General features: G+C 39.3%; 1 protein-coding gene across 15 annotated transcripts in view; it reads left to right on the top strand.

The window, feature by feature from the left end:
* The window catches only part of phtf (putative homeodomain transcription factor), a 260,330-nt gene that overhangs the window by 213,012 nt on the left and 28,025 nt on the right, over positions 1–19,293 (top strand). For all 15 annotated transcript variants that reach the window (XM_071664936.1, XM_071664929.1, XM_071664942.1 and 12 more), the window contains 2 exons: positions 7,210–7,359; positions 14,157–14,235. In XM_071664936.1, coding sequence (XP_071521037.1) covers positions 7,210–7,359; positions 14,157–14,235 — 229 coding nt within the window. The remainder of the gene's footprint in view (positions 1–7,209; positions 7,360–14,156; positions 14,236–19,293) is intronic.

Below are 19,293 nucleotides of genomic sequence, written 5' to 3'. Positions count from 1 at the left end.
GGAGAATGTATGAGAGAGCCATGAAGGATGTTCTGAAATTGCTTGGATATATGAAAAGGATGATAAATGTCAGAAGTGGAAGGAACAAGGAAAAGAGGGAAACCAAGGAAGAGGCAGAAGAATTAAGTGAAAATTGCTTCAAAGTCTCAGGGCCTGAACTTGCAGAAGGGTGTAAGGCATTCCTGGGATAGAGCAGATTGAAGCAATTTGGTACATAAGATGATGTGCTGCTGTCAGTTGGCTGAACCAGAGTATGGGAATGGTTAGGAGAAACCACAGAAAGATTTGTGGGGCCTGGTTGTATAATGGGGGCTGTTGTTTTATTACATTGTACATGAAATCTAGAGATTGGATTTGAGCAAATGAGGCCATTTTTTCATTTGTTCCTGGCAATATCTCATGGGATATTGTTTGCTTTGTGTAAATGAGGATGGTCATACTGTGAAGGCAAGGCCCTGTGCTGAGCAAACCCATCTTACCACCTTTCTAAAAGCAGGATACAGTGGAAAGGATTTTTAGCTTTATTTTAAATACATGACCTAAGATGTATTGTCTTTTTGTTACTATACATTTATATTAAAAAATCTGTAAATTTTCTGGTACCCCTCATTGATGCATAAGACATGTATTGTGCAGTATTTTAGTGATTTTGTTCACTTAGTTTGAGATTAGTCTTAAAAGCCTTTTTAATACTACAGCTGAGATTAGAAATACATTATTACTTCAGACACCCATTGCTGATGCATTAGAATTGTACTGTGTTGATCTTATTAATTCATTTTGTGATGATTTTTGAAAGCCTGTTGAAGTGTACATTTGAGATTAGAAGTGTTTTGTTTGAAAATGTCACAAATTTACAACCCTATTTCTATATGCTCTTTAGCAGCGAAGAATATAGCATTATGCTTATTATACTTATAGTTTTATACTTATCATACTTATATAAATTGTAAACAGAAGGAGCCATGTGAGAAGTGCTCATCCTCCTCGAAGGCTCTTATTGAGGGGTCTGAATGTGTGTGGATGTGACCAAGATGAGAGGAAAGATAGGTAGTATGTTTGAGGAAAGAAGCCTGGATGTTCTAGCTCTGGGTGACTTGAAGCTCAAGGGTAAAGGGGAAGAATGGTTTGGAAATGTCTGAATATTAAAGTCAGGGATAGGTGAGAGGACAAGAGCTAAGGAAGGAATAGCACTACTCCTGAAGCAGGAGTTATGGGAGTGTGTGATAGAGTGTAAGGAAGCAAATTCCAAATTCATGTGGGTAAAACTGAATGGAAATGGTGAGAGTTGGATGATTATTGGTGCTTATGAACTTGGCTAAAAAGAATGATCACGAGAGGCAGGTGTTTTGGGAGCAGGTGAGTGATTGTGTTTTGGTGTGCCAAGACTGGGTTTTAGTTAAGTGTGATTTAATTGCAGAGATAAGTAATGTGGTAGTTGAGGGTATAATTGGTTTGAATGGGATTTTCAGTGTTATGAATGGAAATAGTGAAGACCTTGTGGAATTGTGCTGAAAAAAGACTGGTGATGGGGAATGCTTGGTTTAAAAGAGATGTTCACAAGTATACATATGTGAGTAGGAGAGATGGTCGAAGGGCATTATGAGACTACATATTAATTGTTAGGTATGTAAAAGGGAGACTTTTGGATGTGAATGTGCTGAGAGGGGAATCTGGTGGGATGTCTGATCACTATCTTGTGGAGGCAAGGCTGAAGATTTGTAGAGGTTTTGGAAAAAGTGGAAACAATGTTAGGGAGAAGAGAGTGGTAGGAGTAAGTGAGCTTGGAAAGGAGACTTGTGTGAAGAAATACCAGGAGAGATTGAGTGTAGAATGGCAAAAGATAAGAACAAATGAAGTGAGGGGAGTGGATGAGGAATAGGAGGTATATCAGGAAGCGGTGATGGCATGTGCAAGTGATGCATATAGCATGCGAAAGGTGGGAGTCGGGCAGATTAGAAAGGGTAGGAAGTGGTGGAATGAAGAGGTATACTTGTTAGTGACAGAGAAAAGGGAGGCATTTGGGTGTTACTTACGTGGAAGGAGTGAAATTGATTGGGAGATGCATAAGAGAAAGCAGCAGGAGGTCAAGAGGAAGATGCAGGAGTTGAAAAAGAGGGCAAATGAAGTAAATAATGTGCGAAAGGTAAGAGAACAAATGGGAATATAAATGAAGGGGAAAAAGAGGAAGTTATAACAGCTAGTGATGAAGTGAGTATTCTGAAGGATTGTTAAATGTGTTAGATGATAACAGTGAAAGATATAGGGTGTTTTGGTTGGGGTGGTATGCGAAGTAAGAGATCTTTGGAAAGTGGTTTGGTGAAGAGAGAAGAGGTGGTGAAAGCCTTGTGGATGATGAAATGCAGCAAGACAGTGGGAGTGGAAGGTACTGCAGTTGAATTTATTTAGAAAGGGGTGACTGTGGTTTGTAGGGATGTTCATTGCATTTATGGATCATGTTGAAGTGCCCTAGGATTGGCAGAGTGCATGTATAGTGCCATTGTAAAAAAAAGATGGGAAATTGAATAGAATTGTGTGCTCAAACTAGAGAGATATAAGTTTGAGTATACATGGTAAATTGTAAGGTACAGTATTGAGTGAGAGGGTGAATGTATGTACAGAGCATCAGATTTTGGAGGAGCAGCATGGTTTCAGAAGTGGCAGAGGACACGCCTTCACTAGATCCATAAATGCCACATACAAATCCATCTGTTTTTCCAAATATTTCTTATACACATTCTTCAAAGCAAAATCCTGATCCACACTTTCTTTACCACTTCTGAAACCACACTTCTCCCCAGTTTGATGCTCTGTTCATGTATTCACCCTCTAAATCAATATCCTCCAGCAGATATACTCAATAAACATATACCTCTTAAGTTTGAACATTCACCTTTACCCCCTTGCCTTCTTTTATACAGTATCACTATACATGCACAAACCTTAGGCACCTCACTATGATCCATACATGTATTGAATATCCTTACCAAACTATCAACAACACAGTCATCTCCTTCTTAATAGATTCAACAGCAATACCATACACTCTAGTTGCCTTGCCACATTTGGTCTTATGCAAGGCTTTTCACCACCTCTTCTCTCTTCACTGAACCACTCCATGACTATTTCACTTTGAATACCACTATGACCAAAACACCCTACATCTGACACTGTCATCAAACACATTTAATCCTTCAAAATAATCACTCCATCTCCTCTTTTCTCTGTTTATGACCACCACTTCTGCCATCTTCACCAATGTTCCCATTTGCTCTTGTCTTTCACACATTATTTACCTCCATCCAACCAAAACATTTTTTAATTCTACCTAAAGTTTGATAATGGTCCCTTAACCCAACTCCGATTTGCCCCTTATTAACCTCTGCACCTTCTTAACCTCCTGCTGCTTCCTCTTACTCATCTTTCAATAATTTGCACTCCTTCCATGTAAGTACTGCTCCAACACCTCTCTTTTTTCTTTACTGGAAACTTTACCTCTTTATCCCACCACTCACTACCTTTTCTAACATGCCCACCTCCCACCATTTGCATGCCATATGCATTTCTTGCACATGCCACCACTGCTTCCCTAGATACCTCCCATTCCTCACACACTCCTCTTGCTTTATTTACTCACCTTTTGCATTCTGTGCTCAATCTCTGCTGGTATTTTTTCACACGAGTCTCCTTTCCAAGTTCACATATTCACCACTTTCTTCTCCCCGATATTGTTTCCTCTTTTCCAAAAACATCTACAAATCTTCACCCTCACCTCTTCAAGATAGTAATTAGACATCCCACCAGCTGACCCTCGCAACACATTTACATCCGAAAGTCTGTCTTTTACATGCCTGTCATTTAGTATGTAATCTAATAATGCCCAATGACCATCTCTCCTACTCCCATATGTATACTTGTGTATATTCCTCTTTAAGCCAGGTATTCCCAATCGCCAGTTTTTTCGGCACGCACTCCACAGGCTCTTTACCATTTCCATTCATAACACTGAATACACCATGTGCCCCAATTATGCCCTCAACTGCCTCATTACTTACCTTCTCATTTAAATCACCCATCACTAATACCCAGTCTCTTGCATCAAAACTGCTGACACACTCACTCAGCTGCTCCCAAAACACTTGACCTTTCTTCTCATGGCCAGCACCATTGATCACCCATCTCTCACCACCCACTTTCAGTTTTACCCTCATCAGTCTGTATACACTACCACAACTTCTGCTTTAAGAGTAGTGCTATTCCTTCCTTAGCTCTTGTCCTCTTACCAACCCTTGACTTTACTCCTGAAACACCAAACAATTCTTCCCTTTCACCCTTGAGCTTCATTTCACTCAGAGCCAGAACATCCAGGTTTTTTCCTCAAACATGCTATCTATCTCTCCTTTCTTCTGATCTTGGTTACATCCACACACATTCAGATACCCCAGTCTGAGCCTTTGAGGAGGATGAGCTCTCCTTGCCTGGCTCCTTCTTCTATTTCCTCTTTTTTGATTGCAATACAAGAAGGGAAGGGTTTCCAGTCCCCAGCTCCTTCCCCCTGGGTCACTTATATGACACTTAGGGAGTACGGAGGTAGAATTCTTTTTCCACTGCCTCAGAGATAAAGAAAATAGATAATGAATAAAAAGATAATGATTGCAGAGTGATGTAAGACATCTTTGTAATATACGTATAATGTTAATTGCTATCTTGTCACAACCTTTAATTTTCCAAGATGCTGAGAGAAGATTCATAGATTGAACATGTTCATCCAAACATGAAGAGAGTGCTTTTGTAAGATTTTTTGGAAAGTAAACTTTTAACACAAAATAGCTAGCTGCCTCTATAAAATTTCTGTACAGGATGTTGAAAAATTAATGTATGCATATGAGAATCTCTGTCAGTTCCTTGTTTTCATCTTTGTTGAACCATTTTCTTTCAGTTGTGTTTTTTTGCTTGATTCTGTTTATACAAGGCTCTAAATTATTTCTGTTAGTGCATTATGTTGTTGTGTATTTGTGATGCCACCATCTTCACCTAAGCTGAGGGTAAATTCAGGATCAAAGAAAGCTCATAAATCCCTCCAAAGCTTTGTAGGTCCTTTTTTCAGGATCCCTTATCGTTCTAAACCGATTTTCCCCTTAGAATCTGCAAGACAACAAAGTGTCCTTCTGTAATGTTGTAATGTTTTGGCAGATACTGCAGACTTGGTGGTTGATGACTTGTATATCCGAGAGACTTTGAGAGCTCTCTTCTCATTCACATTTATGAAGAAGTTTTCCATTTCTATGACCACTAGTGTCCACTACTTTCAAAATTATGCTGCATTAACAGCTATCCTCTAATTTCAAATTCATATTTTAGATGGAACTGACAATCCAAAGATATAGGGGAAAAAGATCTCTACACATACACAAGAATGTGTATATAACCCAGACCCTTAATAGTTACAATAGTTAGATCACCTGTAATTTCTGTAACTGAATGGTGTTATGAGAACAAGTTTAGACTTCTGGACAATATTACTGAAGAAGCATTACATCTTGACTGCAACACAGATACATTATTTCTTATTTTCTTTAAATGCAGTAGTGTATGTGCTGTACATAGCATCACATTCACAGTCATTCTTACTGAATTGTGTTTATTTGATAGGACGTAGAGGTTACTAGATTACTAGTAATGTTGCTGTTTCAGTGGCATTTGAATGAAATATGAATATCTTAACAAAAAATCCTTTTAAAGATTGGCCCATGGTAAATTATAGAACAAGAAAAAAATAGTTTGTGTACATTTGAAGAATAAGTTAGGATTGGGTTTTAGAACACATTGAAAACTAAAGTCCACCGCTAGGATTTTCATGAAAGTGACTTTTTGACTTAACCTTAAACTGCATAATTCATTTAGAATGACAGCCCCCTGTGTGAGAAATACAAACAAATTTTTCTCCCTTGTGAATTATCTCTATCATATGATATGGAAGAAAATACCCTTGAAATAGAATACTTTTCCCTATACTAGTGTGAGAAGGTGTTGAGTGTACAAGGGAGGGCCTTGGCTGGTGGCATGAATTCTATTTACTTATGTAAACATACAATTATTAAGGTTATTCCAAGTATGATCTCATTTTATATGCATCTAAATACTTGACTTTATGTTTTTCCAAGCTTGACTTCAGACATCATGTACAGAGCATTTACAAATTATTTGAATGTTATATTTTTTATACATTTTATTTTTACATATTTATACAAACAGTAAAGTTTTCTAGTAATTGAATGAATAACCTTATTTTCATCAAAGATATAAAAACTAACACAAGAAATTGTTTCTTTTGTTCTGAAAATTATGATGTCATTTCACTGTGATGATTTATGGGTGACTGGTTTATCTCCAGATGAATGATGGAATTATTAGGAATTCAAATGAGGTTAGGACCATTTAACTTCTTTTGAGTCACAATATAGTCTTTATTGATTCAACATATGAGGTACAGAGCAGTGTAAGGGTTAAGATAACATGAACTGAAATTGAAGGACTGAATATCAGAAATAATTTATCATGACTATGCTCAGGTCTTTTCACAGTGTGGCATTAGGAACAAAAAAGTGCAAATCTACGGCTATCCCTATGAACTAGGAGGGGTTTTTCATTGGTTGAAATAAAGTTGGGAGATGCCAGTACTTTTTGAGAATATGAACCATTTTATCAGTATGTAGACTAGAGAAGTAAGTGATAATTTTCAGTTATATTACTTTCTATATAATGCATTCCATTCCATACATTCAGAGTTGTATAGTACATGGAAATTCTTCCCCAGACATTATGTTTACTGATTCATATACTGAAAAGAAAGAACTGCTGAATTTTACACGTTGGTTTGGTTTTTATACTGCTTGCAAAAAAGATGTATTAATGTACTTCAGCAAATCTATATTAAGGGAAGAAACAGAGGAAAAAGAAGTAGAATATTGAGGTAGAATTAAAGAGAATATTTTGAGAATGAAGAGTGCAGGAGTGTTGGAAGGATAAGATGGGTTTTGAAATGGTATATGACTTGATGTATTGTAAATAACCTCACCCCCCAAAGAAAATAAATGTCTTTCCTTCCATAGTCATGCTTCCTTAGGAAACTGAGGCCAACCAGTCTACAACCTAGTCAGGTAATAACAATGTAAAGAAGACCAACACACATTTGTCCATTTATTCCAGGGTATCCACAGTAATTTTTCTCAGCTGTGTGAATCGGTTTGTTCTGGCAGCAGGGTTCTTCTTCCTTCTGTCTGTTGCTGAGCGAACCTTCAAGCAAAGGTTCCTTTATGCCAAACACTTCTGCTATCTCACCTCAGCTCGTCGTGCTCGGTGGGTGTCCAGCCTGAATTAAGATTCAAACTGTCTGTGAAGGAAATATTTCAGTGTAGTGATTTGTTGATTGTAGCTGTACTTTCTAGGGAGTACAATGTTGATTATATATCTGTGGTAGATATAAGTGCATGAATTAATGTACTGGAATGTGCATTAAGCACAGGATTTTAAGAAGATTGAAGGGTAACCTTGTATTTAATGCCTCATTATTTGCTGGATAGATTGGTCAAGATATATTATTGAGGTTTTATACTTATCCATGTCCAGTGAGTTTAGATTATTGAGGTTTTATACTTAACCATGTCCAGTGAGTTTTCCATTTTCTGATCAAATTATCTAATGTATTGTTCTCCAAAGATTCTGAAGAAGTTGTCTTACCAGTCATTTTATGCTTCTGCCTTACAGCATGCATTCTCACTTTTCTCATTTAATGTATCATATTCTCTTGCATATGTCACACCTGGTACCATTTACCATGTACAGATGTATTCTGAGACTTGTTATTCTTTGTATTCATGGTTTATGTGTTATGATATTTCATTAACTCAGCATCCAACATTTTGGTATGTCCAGTAACTCAGATTTGGAGTACTGTTTAAACAGTTACTAGGTAGCAGTTTGAGTTAATCCTTCTTATCCAAACACATCAGCTATCTGCAGGGAAGACAGCTGGGGCTCTTGAGAATAGTACATGAAAAAGGGAAACAATGTAAGTTTTACCTTGGAAGCCTTAATAGTGAGAGGAGCTGCCATGAGACATGGATCATGGGATGAAAAGTGGCATGTTATGTTTTTATTCTGATTCGAGTGTATAGTATAGTCAAGGAGCTAGCTGTGATGATTTTTTAATATCAATTCTGAATATCGTCCATACCTTTCTTGTGTCATCAAGGAGTTTCATAATCAAAGGTAAGGAGTCAGACTCTTTTGGTACCATGTGTGACTGGAATTTATACTTGTGGTTATTTATGGACTATGTGCACCGTATGTTGGATTTTGCCCATCTATTTTTTCATTTGTCAAGATTTTCTCGAATTTGATTGCAGTACTTGAATTTATCAGTGAGCCTGAATAAATGTTTCAGCAGGAACTTTCATCCAAATAAATGTTGTTTATACATAAAACAAGATGACCCTGGAGACCAGATAACTCAACTGTATACGAAGACCTTATACCTCATTCTTGCATTTTAGTATGTATGGGACATATTTTTCCTAGGTGAATGTGTCTGTTAGTAATTTTTCAATGCACGCAACTGAATACCCTAAGCCAGGGCATCTCATTTCCACTATATTTACAAGGCAGTGCCAGGAATAGATGAATAAAGGTTTCATTTGCTCATGTTTATTCTCAAACTTTCATGTGTATTTCGCCAAAACCACAGACCCCTATCCACAGCCATTCCCCACAAACCTTTCTTAGTTTCCCCCAGCTGCTTCATATGCCCTGATTCAGTCCATTGATAGCATGTTGCTCTCTGTATACCACATAACTCCAGTTCACTCTGTCCCATGCATGGTTTCACCATCCTGCATGTTCAGGCCCTGAATATTCAAAATCATTTTCACTCCATCCTTCCATCTCCAGTTTAGCCACCTCTTTCTTATCCCTTCTACATCTGACATATATATCCTCTTTGTCAACCTTTCTTCACTAATTCTTGCCATATGTCTAAACCATTCCAGCACACCCTCTTCAGCTCTCTAAACGTCACTCATACCCTTTTATTCCTTACTTGCTCAAACCACCTTACACCACATTGTTTTCAAAAATTTCATTTCCAGCACACACACACACACACACACATGCACAAACACACACACACACACACACACACAAACACAAACGCACGCACGCACGCACGCACGCACGCACGCACGCACACACGCACACACACACGCACGCACACACATACAAACAAACAAACAAACAAACAAACAAACAAACAAACAAACAAACACACACACACACACACACACACACACACACACACACACACACACACACACACACACACACAAACAAACAAACAAACAAACAAACAAACAAACAAACACACACACACACACACACACACACACACACACACACACACACACACACACACTGCACATCTTGCATCCATACAACATTGCTGAGACTACTATACCTTTAAACATACTCTACCTTCCCTGATAAAGACCTCTCTTTCCACACATTCTTCATTGCTTCCAGAACTTTGCCCCCCTCACACACCCTATGACATGTCCAGTTTCATGATTGCATTTGCTGCCGTATCCTCACCCATGGATCTAAAACACTTTACTACCTCCAAATTTTCTGTATTCAAATTCACACACCCCATCTACTGTCCCTTTACCCTGTTAAACCTAGTGACCTTGCTTTTATTCATATTTACTTTCAATTTCCTCATTTTTGCACACACCTCCAAACTCAGTCACCAACTTCTGCTTTTTCTTATTTGAATCTGTGTCATAAGCAAACAACTGACTCACTTCGTAGCCCATCTCATCCCCTACATACTACACTCTCATCCCTGCTTCCAAGAATCTCGTATTTACTTCCGTCACCATCCCATCCATTAACCAGTTAACAGCCATTGTACACCCCTGCAGCAGAACATTGGTACCTTCACCTGCAATCTCTGGTTCTCATCTCTTCTTGTCTTACTCCCTTGATCAAAATTTTTCACTTCTTTTAGCAGCTTCCCTCCCACACCATATATGCTTTTTCCAGATCCATAAATGGTACATACAAATCCATGTTTTTCTTAGAATTTCTTACACATATTTTAAAGCAAACACTTAATCCACACATCCTCTACCACTTCTGAGAAACCACAATGTTCCTCCCTGGTCTGATGCTCTGTACATGCCTTCACCTGTCAATCACTACTCTCCCATACAACTTACCAGGTACATTCAATAAACTTATGTAATTTGAATACTCACCTTTTTTCTCTTGTTTTTCTAGAGTGGCACATTACATACATTCTATCAATCCACAGGCACCTTACCATGATCCATACATACATGGAGGGCAAATTTAAGTCCTCTTGCCTTTTCCTGTAACTCAGATTTCATATTTCTGGTACCATCTTTGATGGCCTTTTCTGGGTTTTCTCTTTTAGCTCCTTGTGCATCTTTAGGTGTGGTGATCAAATTTGATAAGCATATTTAGTATTAGCCTTATGGTTTATATGAAATGTTTGGTGAGTATTTCGATGCCTATGAACTTGAATGCATTTCTAGTTTTTGCTTGGAGACGGTGTCTCCACAACTATCCTCCTCATATAGGATTCTGGCAACAGGTTAGGGACAGTATCCACTCCCAAATATCTTTCAAATAGATTCCTGCAGTTTATTTCCTGCTAGTTGATAGTCATGTAAGCTTTAGTGTGACCCATCCTCATTATTTTACATATAGTCAGGCTGGACTTTATCAACCCTGCATCAGATCAACCTTGGTCTCTGTCAGGGTGTCCTTGTAAGTTGATGAAATCTTGTGCTTTTCACTTCTTTGATGGCCTTGCCACTTCTGCAGCCATATTCAAGTAGGAGTCCATAACTACTGGCAAGTCAAAACACAACCCTGTGGCATTCCACTGGTAACCTCAACCCATTTTGAGAGGGCTTGTCTGACATGTGTACTTTGTTCTCTTCCACTAAGATAATTTATTCATTAAATGACTCTACCTTCTATTCCTACAAGGGGTTCCAGCTTCTTAATTGGCCTCCCATGCTGTACTGTGTAAAATGCTTTCAGGCAGTCCAGATACAAAGAATCCACCAGGCTTCCTCTCTTGTCCAGGACAAAGCTCACTCTTTTGTAGAAATCTTAGATATTTGTTATGTTTGATCTCCTTTCCCTAAAACTGAGTTGTTCTCATTATCTTTTCCGGAATCATACAGATCACACTCGGTGAGACTGGCCTATAGTTCAGCTCCAACTTCTGGTCTCCTTTCTTGCAGATAGGTATGATGTTTATCCCTTTTCCACTTCCTTGGCATTTTTATCTCTCTCAAGCAACATCTTGAACAGTATCTCATGGGGTTTGTTTATTGTGTGTTGTGTCTGCATCTTCAGTTCATTTGGTGAAATTTTATTAGAACCATGAGCATCCTTTGTTTCAAGACCTTTTAGTATTCTGTTAATGTCTTTGCTAGATATCTTAATATTTCCAGAAACCTCTGTCCAGTTCCGTCTCACTGGTGTTGGGCTGTAGTATCTTCTGCTGTAAAAGCAAATTTGAATTTATCATTTCCTCACATATCTGTACATCATCTTAACAATTCTTCCCTCTGAGTACCTTAGCCAGATTAGCTGCTCTGAACTTTTGATGAATATTTGGAAAAGTTTTGGATTTTCTCCTAATTGGTCCATGATATTCTTTTCAAAGTTTCATTGTACCTCCTTACTTATCCTGCTGTACTTATTCCTTGCTGTCATATTTGTTGCAAATGCTCGCTTGCTGGAGTGCCACCTGTATCTGCACATCCGAAAGCTCCATTGTAGTTTGACATCATGAATTAAACTGTTTCTCCCTCTCTCTTGACTCTCTTTCTGTATTTGAGGCGAGAAGTACCCATATTTGTACACCTTCATTTTGAATTTTATAGAACTTCTCACCATAATGCCACATTTACTTGGGTTTAAGTTCATCAACTGTGTATCAGACCAAATTTAATGCTTGTCAAGGTCGTCTCATTCTCCTTTTAAGTTGATGCAAGTAATTAGTACCTATTTAAAATGCCTACTTGTATTATATGAGGAGAGTTTTACACTCCTGTTGAACATTCTCTAGTCTTATACAACTTCTTGAATTCATGTATGCTGTCTGCATTAACCATGTTTTCAATCATTCTGCTCCATTTATCCATCATTCTTGTACCATAAAGTACTTCTTTACATCTTTTTTAACAAGATTCATGCTTAATTTATGTTCTCTGCTTGCTGTGTACCTACATCTCTCAAAGAACTGTTCTCTGTCCACATTATCGATGTTATGGGTTGTGATCAGGTCACCCATAACTTTTCTTCTAAGGTGAGCAAGTTTAAAGCCTCTAGCTTCTCTCTGTAGCTCAGCTCTCTTAATTCTTGTGCTATCTATGTTGCCCTCCTCTGGACCTTCTTATCAGCTTTTTGTGCTTGCTCATTAGGTGTGGTGACCAAATTTGAGAAGGGTATTCAAATTTTACCCTTATATAAGATATGAACTGCTTTTTAAATATTTCTTTATCCATATACTTGAAAGCTATTCTGATATTTACTAGAAGACAGTGTGTCTCCATTACAATTCTCTGAATGTAGGGCTATGGTGACAGGTTAGGGATGTTATCGATTCGCAAGTCCCTACACGCAGAAGCCTAGGTGATAATCATATTGAGGCCTTCGTTCACTCTTCCTCATTACTTTACATTTGCTTAGGCTGAATTTTATCAATCATGTATCAGATTCTGAGTCAGCGTAAGTCCCCATGTCAGATGTTGCAATCCTCCTCACCTGTCACTTTCCTTATTACCTTTGCAACATCTGTATATGTGCATGAGAGTTTGTGGAAGTGTGTTTACCTTTTTACTTTTATCTAATGTGTGAATGGCAAGTGAGGAGTCTAGTTTAAAAGCATGCTCCTTACAGGCTCAAACCAACTTCTTATATCTTTTTTAGCTGAAATATACATGCAGAATGGCAGAAAGAGTTAGTTGTATTTCAGTATTGAAAGGCAATAGAGGAAAAATTGTGTTAATCACTGTACCTAGTAAAGTACTTGTAAACCAAACAATATACTGGATCATAGAATAAGGAAAGATTGCTGCATCTTGATTTTAGGTGTTACCAGACTCTACCAGCATGAGGTTACATCACAAGTGAAAAGTCACCATTGGCAAGGCTGTATCAATTAAAGCACATGTTCATCAAAGAAATTCTCACTCTAAAGGAGTCCATCCTTTCACTGCTTCTTGAAGTAGTGCAGCTTTGTGTTGCAGGAGTCTCTTGAAGGGAGATCTTAGGTAATACCAGGAACCTTTCTTAGAAGGGGTCTTGGGGCAATTGTGAATAAATGATAGAATTTGAATTTCACTTCTGTATTTCAAATTTCCAGCCAATGTGACTGGCTCTTCTCGCTGTAGAGTTTGAAATAGTTAGGTGAGCATGTATGTGAATAGAAATGAAGATAGTGTGGCTGTTTTTAAGATACATATACATAGAATTTCCCACTCATTTACATTTTTCAAGTTTGCAGTGTGTTTTTTCCTGAACGGTTTTTAGTGCATCATTAAGTGAAGCTATGATACTACAATTATTTAGTGCCCTTAGTATTATCTTAGTCTCTCCATTGCATTTATATTAAGGCTTTCATGAAAGCAAAGTTTATAGGAATTATCTGTTGTCATTTAAATTCCTTAATGTTTTTCATAATTGTTGCCAGACAAGTTGTGAAGTTTGGAAACTTGCTTGTTGGAGGGATGGAAACTCAAAAATTCAGTTCATTAAGTAAGAGAGAATAAGAGTTGAGTTAAAGGTATTAGAAGATGGGGGAAGGAGTCAACATAGAGGTGAGAGTATTGTGAGGAAGATGTATGTGGTAGGGACTGGGAAATATGGAAAGAGAACTGTGTTAAGAATGAGAATTCTTATCATCAAGATTGTGAATTCATGTAGAATTTAGTAGAATGGGTAAGTTAGGTATTCACCCTCCAAATTTAGCATATTTAGAATGATTTTAAGGCTGATTATTCCTAACCAGCAAGAAAAGGATTTTGTGTAATGACAGTACTATTATTTCTTCACAGAAAATATGATCTTCCGCACTTCAGGCTAAACAAAGTGCATAATATTAAGACCTGGCTGTCAGTTAGATCATGTTTAAAGGTAAGAACATACAAGTTTTTTAAATTTATGAATTCTAGAATTGATGTACAGTATATCCCTTGGGATAAGGGAGAAAGAATACTTCCCATGTATTCCCTGTGTCATACAAGGCAATTAAAGGGGGCAGGAGTGAGGGAGCTAGAAATGTTCTCCTTCTTGTAATTCAGTTTCGAAAAGAGGAAACAGAAGAATGAATCAAGTGGGGAGTGCTCAGGCTGAGAGAGGGGTGTCTGAATGCATGTGGATGTAACTAAGAAGAAAGGAGTGTTAGGTAGTATGTTTGAGGAAAGAAACCTGAATGTTCTGGCTCAGAGTGAAATGAAGTTCAAGAGTAAAGGTTTGGAAAGGACATGAGAGTAAACTCAGGGATAGATGAGAGGACAAGAGCTAATGAAGGAGTAGCACTCCTCCTAAAGCAGGAATTACGAGGTTGTGTGATAGGGTGTAAGGAAGTAAATTCTAGATTGATGTGGGTAAAACTAAAAGTGGATGGAGAGAGATGGGAAATTATTGGTGCTTATGCACCTGGTCATGAGAAGAAAGATCTTGAGAGGCAAGTGTTGTGGGAGCAGCTAAGAGAGTGTGTCAGCAGCTTTGGTGCATGAGACCGGGTATTAGGGATAGGTGATTTAAATGTGGTGAGTAATGTGGCAGTTGAGGGTATGATAGGTGTACATTGGGTGTTCAGTGTTGTGAATGGAATTAGTGAAGAGCTTGTGGATTTGTGTGCTGAAAAAAGACTGGTGATTGGGAATACCTGGTTTGAAAAGGGAGATATACACAAGTATACATATGTGAGTAGGAGAGATGGTCAAAGGGCATTATTAGATTATATGTTAATTGATAGGCATGTGAAAGAGAGACTTCTGGATGTTAATTGCTGAGAGAGGCAGCTGGTGGGATGTCTGATCACTGTCTTGTGGAGGGGAAGGTTAAGATTTATAGAGGTTTTCAAAAAAGGAGAAAGAATAACAGGCAGAAGAGGGTGGTGAGAATAAGTGAGCTTGGAAAGGAGACTTGTGTGAGGAAGTACCAGGAGAGATTGCATGTAGAATGGCAAAAGGTAAGAGCAAATGATGTGAGGGTAGTGGACGAGGAATGGGATGTGTTTAGAGAAATAGTGATGGAAGTAATAAGTGGTAGTGATGAAGTGGGGAGATGGAATGAGTATTTCGAAGGTTTGTTGCATGAGTTCGATGATAGAGTGGCAGATGTAGGGTGTTTTGGTTGGGGTGGTGTGTGAAGTGAGAGAGTCAGGGAGAGTGGTTTGGTGAAAAGAGAAGAGGTGGTGAAAGCCTTGTGGAAGATGAAATCTGGCAAGGTGGTGGTTTTGGATGGTAATGCAGTAGAATTTATTAAGAAATGGGATGACACTGTTGTTGATTGGTTGGTAAGGATACTCAGTTTATGTATGGGAATGGTGAAGTGCCTGAGGATTGGCAGAATGCATGTATAGTGCCATTGTACAAAGGCAAAGGGGATAAAGATGAGTGTTCAAAGTGCAGAGGCATAAGTTTGTAGAGTATTCCTGGGAAATTTAGTGGGAGGGTATTGATTGAGAGGGTGAAGGCATGTAGAGAGCATAAGATTGGGGAGGAGCAGTGTGGTTACAGAAGTGGAAGAGGATGTGTGGATCAGGTGTTTGCAGTGAAGAATGTGTGTGAGAAATTCGTAGAAAAACAGTTGGACTTGTATGTAGCATTTATGGATCTGGAGAAGGCATATGATAGGGTTGATAGGGATGCTTTGTGGAAGATCTTTAGGGTATATGGTGTGGGAGGAAAGCTACTAGAAGCACTGAGAAGTTTTTATCAAGGGTTCAAGGTATGTGTACAAGTAGGAAGAGAGGAGAGTGATTGGTTCCCATTGAAAGGTTGGTTTGCAGCAGTGGTGTGTGTTGTCTCCATGGTTGTTTAATTTGTCTATGGATAGGGTGGTTAGGGAGGTAAATGCAAGAGTTTTGGAGAGAGGGGCAAGGATGCAGTCTGTTGTGGATGAGAGGGCCTTGGAAGTGAGTCAGTTGTTGTTCACCAGTAGTGCAACACAGGTGGCTGATTCAAGTGAGAAACCACAGAATTTGGTGACTGAGTTTGGAAAAGTGTGTGAAAGGAGAAAGTTGAGAGTAAATGTGAATAAGAGAAATTTTATCAGGTTCAGTAGGGTTGAGGGACAAGCTAGTTGAGATGTGAGTTTGAATTGAGGAAAGTTTGAGGAAGTGAAGTGTTTTAGATGTCTGGGAGTGGACTTAGTAGTGAATGGAACCATTGAAGTGGAAGTGAGTCATAAGGTGGGGGAGGGAGAGAAAGTTCTGGGAGCAATGAAGAATGTTTAAAAAGAGAGAATGTTATCTCGAAGTGTGAAAATGGGTATGTTTGAAGAAATAGTAGTTCCAACAATATTATATGTTTACGAGGGTGGATGAGTTGGAAATGAAATGTTTGAGGATGATATGTAGTGTGAGGTGGTTTGATTAAGTGATTAATGAAAGGGTGAGAGAGATGTGTGGTAATACAAAGAGTTTGGTTGAGAGAGCAGAAGAGGGTATGTTGAAATGGTTTGTACATATGGAGAGAATGTTTGAGGAAGGGTTGACAAAGAGGATACATGTGTCAGAGATGGAGGGGACAAGAAGAAGCAGGAGACCGAATTAGAGGTGGAAAGGTGGAGTGAAAAAGATTTTAAGTGATTGGGGCTTGAACATGTAGGAGGGTGAGAGGCATGCAAGGGGTAGAATGAATTGGAACAGTATGGTATACTAGGGTCAACATGCTGTCAGTGGACTGAACCAGGGCATGTGAAATGTCTCTGGTAAACCATGGAAAGGTCTGTGGGGCCTGGATGTGGATAGGGAGTTGTGGTTTTAGTGCATTACACATGACAGCTAGAGATTGAGTGTGAACGAATGTGGCCTTTTTTGTCTCTTTTCCTGGGGCTACTTGGCTGATGCAGGGGTTGGTGATACTGTTTCCTGCGGGGCAAGGTGGCACCGGAAATGGATGAAGGCAAGGGAGTATCAATATGTACATATATATATATATTTTTTTTTTTGCTTTGTCGCCGTCTCCCGCGCTTGCGAGGTAGCGCAAGGAAACAAATGAAAGAAATGGCCCAACCCACCCCCATACACATGTATATACATACGTCCACACACGCAAAATATACATACCTACACAGCTTTCCATGGTTTACCCCAGACGCTTCACATGCCCCGATTCAATCCACTGACAGCACGTCAACCCCGGTATACCACATCGCTCCAATTCACTCTATTCCTTGCCCTCCTTTCACCCTCATGCATGTTCAGGCCCCGATCACACAAAATCTTTTTCACTCCATCTTTCCACCTCCAATTTGGTCTCCCTCTTCTCCTCGTTCCCTCCACCTCCGACACATATATCCTCTTGGTCAATCTTTCCTCACTCATTCTCTCCATGTGCCCAAACCATTTCAAAACACCCTCTTCTGCTCTCTCAACCACGCTCTTTTTATTTCCACGCATCTCTCTTACCCTTACGTTACTTACTCGATCAAACCACCTCACACCACACATTGTCCTCAAACATCTCATTTCCAGCACATCCATCCTCCTGCGCACAACTCTATCCATAGCCCACGCCTCGCAACCATACAACATTGTTGGAACCACTATTCCTTCAAACATACTCATTTTTTCTTTCCGAGATAATGTTCTCGACTTCCACACATTCTTCAAGGCTCCCAGAATTTTCGCCCCCTCCCCCACCCTATGATCCACTTCCACTTCCATGGTTCCATCCGCTGCCAGTTCCACTCCCAGATATCTAAAACACTTCACTTCCTCCAGTTTTTCTCCATTCAAACTCACCTCCCAGTTGACTTGACCCTCAACCCTACTGTACCTAATAACCTTGCTCTTATTCACATTTACTCTTAACTTTCTTCTTTCACACACTTTACCAAACTCAGTCACCAGCTTCTGCAGTTTCTCACATGAATGAGCCACCAGCGCTGTATCATCAGCAAACAACAACTGACTCACTTCCCAAGCTCTCTCATCCCCAACAGACTTCATACTTGCCCCTCTTTGTATATATATATATACAAATGGATTTGTATGTAGCATTTATGGATCTGGAGAAGGCATATGATAGAGTTGATAGAGATGCTCTGTGGAAGGTATTAAGAATATATGGTGTGGGAGGCAAGTTGTTAGAAGCAGTGAAAAGTTTTTATCAGGATGTAAGGCATGTGTACGTGTAGGAAGAGAGGAAAGTGATTGGTTCTCAGTGAATGTAGGCTTGCGGCAGGGGTGTGTGATGTCTCCATGGTTGTTTAATTTGTTGATGGATGGGGTTGTTAGGGAGGTGAATGCAAGATTTTGGAAAGAGGGGCAAGTATGAAGTCTGTTGGGGATGAGAGAGCTTGGGAAGTGAGTCAGTTGTTGTTTGCTGATGATACAGCGCTGGTGGCTCATTCATGTGAGAAACTGCAGAAGCTGGTGACTGAGTTTGGTAAAGTGTGTGAAAGAAGAAAGTTAAGAGTAAATGTGAATAAGAGCAAGGTTATTAGGTACAGTAGGGTTGAGGGTCAAGTCAATTGGGAGGTAAGTTTGAATGGAGAAAAACTGGAGGAAGTAAAGTGTTTTAGATATCTGGGAGTGGATCTGGCAGCGGATGGAACCATGGAAGCGGAAGTGGATCATAGGGTGGGGGAGGGGGCGAAAATCCTTTGAGCCTTGAAGAATGTGTGGAAGTCGAGAACATTATCTCGGAAAGCAAAAATGGGTATGTTTGAAAGAATAGTGGTTCCAACAATGTTGTATGGTTGCGAGGCGTGGGCTATGGATAGAGTTGTGCGCAGGAGGATGGATGTGCTGGAAATGAGATGTTTGAGGACAATGTGTGGTGTGAGGTGGTTTGATCGAGTAAGTAACGTAAGGGTAAGAGAGATGTGTGGAAATAAAAAGAGCGTGGTTGAGAGAGCAGAAGAGGGTGTTTTGAAATGGTTTGGGCACATGGAGAGAATGAGTGAGGAAAGATTGAGGGAACGAGGAGAAGTGGGAGACCAAATTGGAGGTGG

Source organism: Panulirus ornatus, chromosome 9 (assembly GCF_036320965.1).
Source record: "Panulirus ornatus isolate Po-2019 chromosome 9, ASM3632096v1, whole genome shotgun sequence".
Lineage (NCBI taxonomy): Eukaryota > Metazoa > Arthropoda > Malacostraca > Decapoda > Palinuridae > Panulirus > Panulirus ornatus.
Note: the sequence above shows the minus strand (reverse complement) of the source record. Positions and strands in the feature narration are given on the sequence as shown.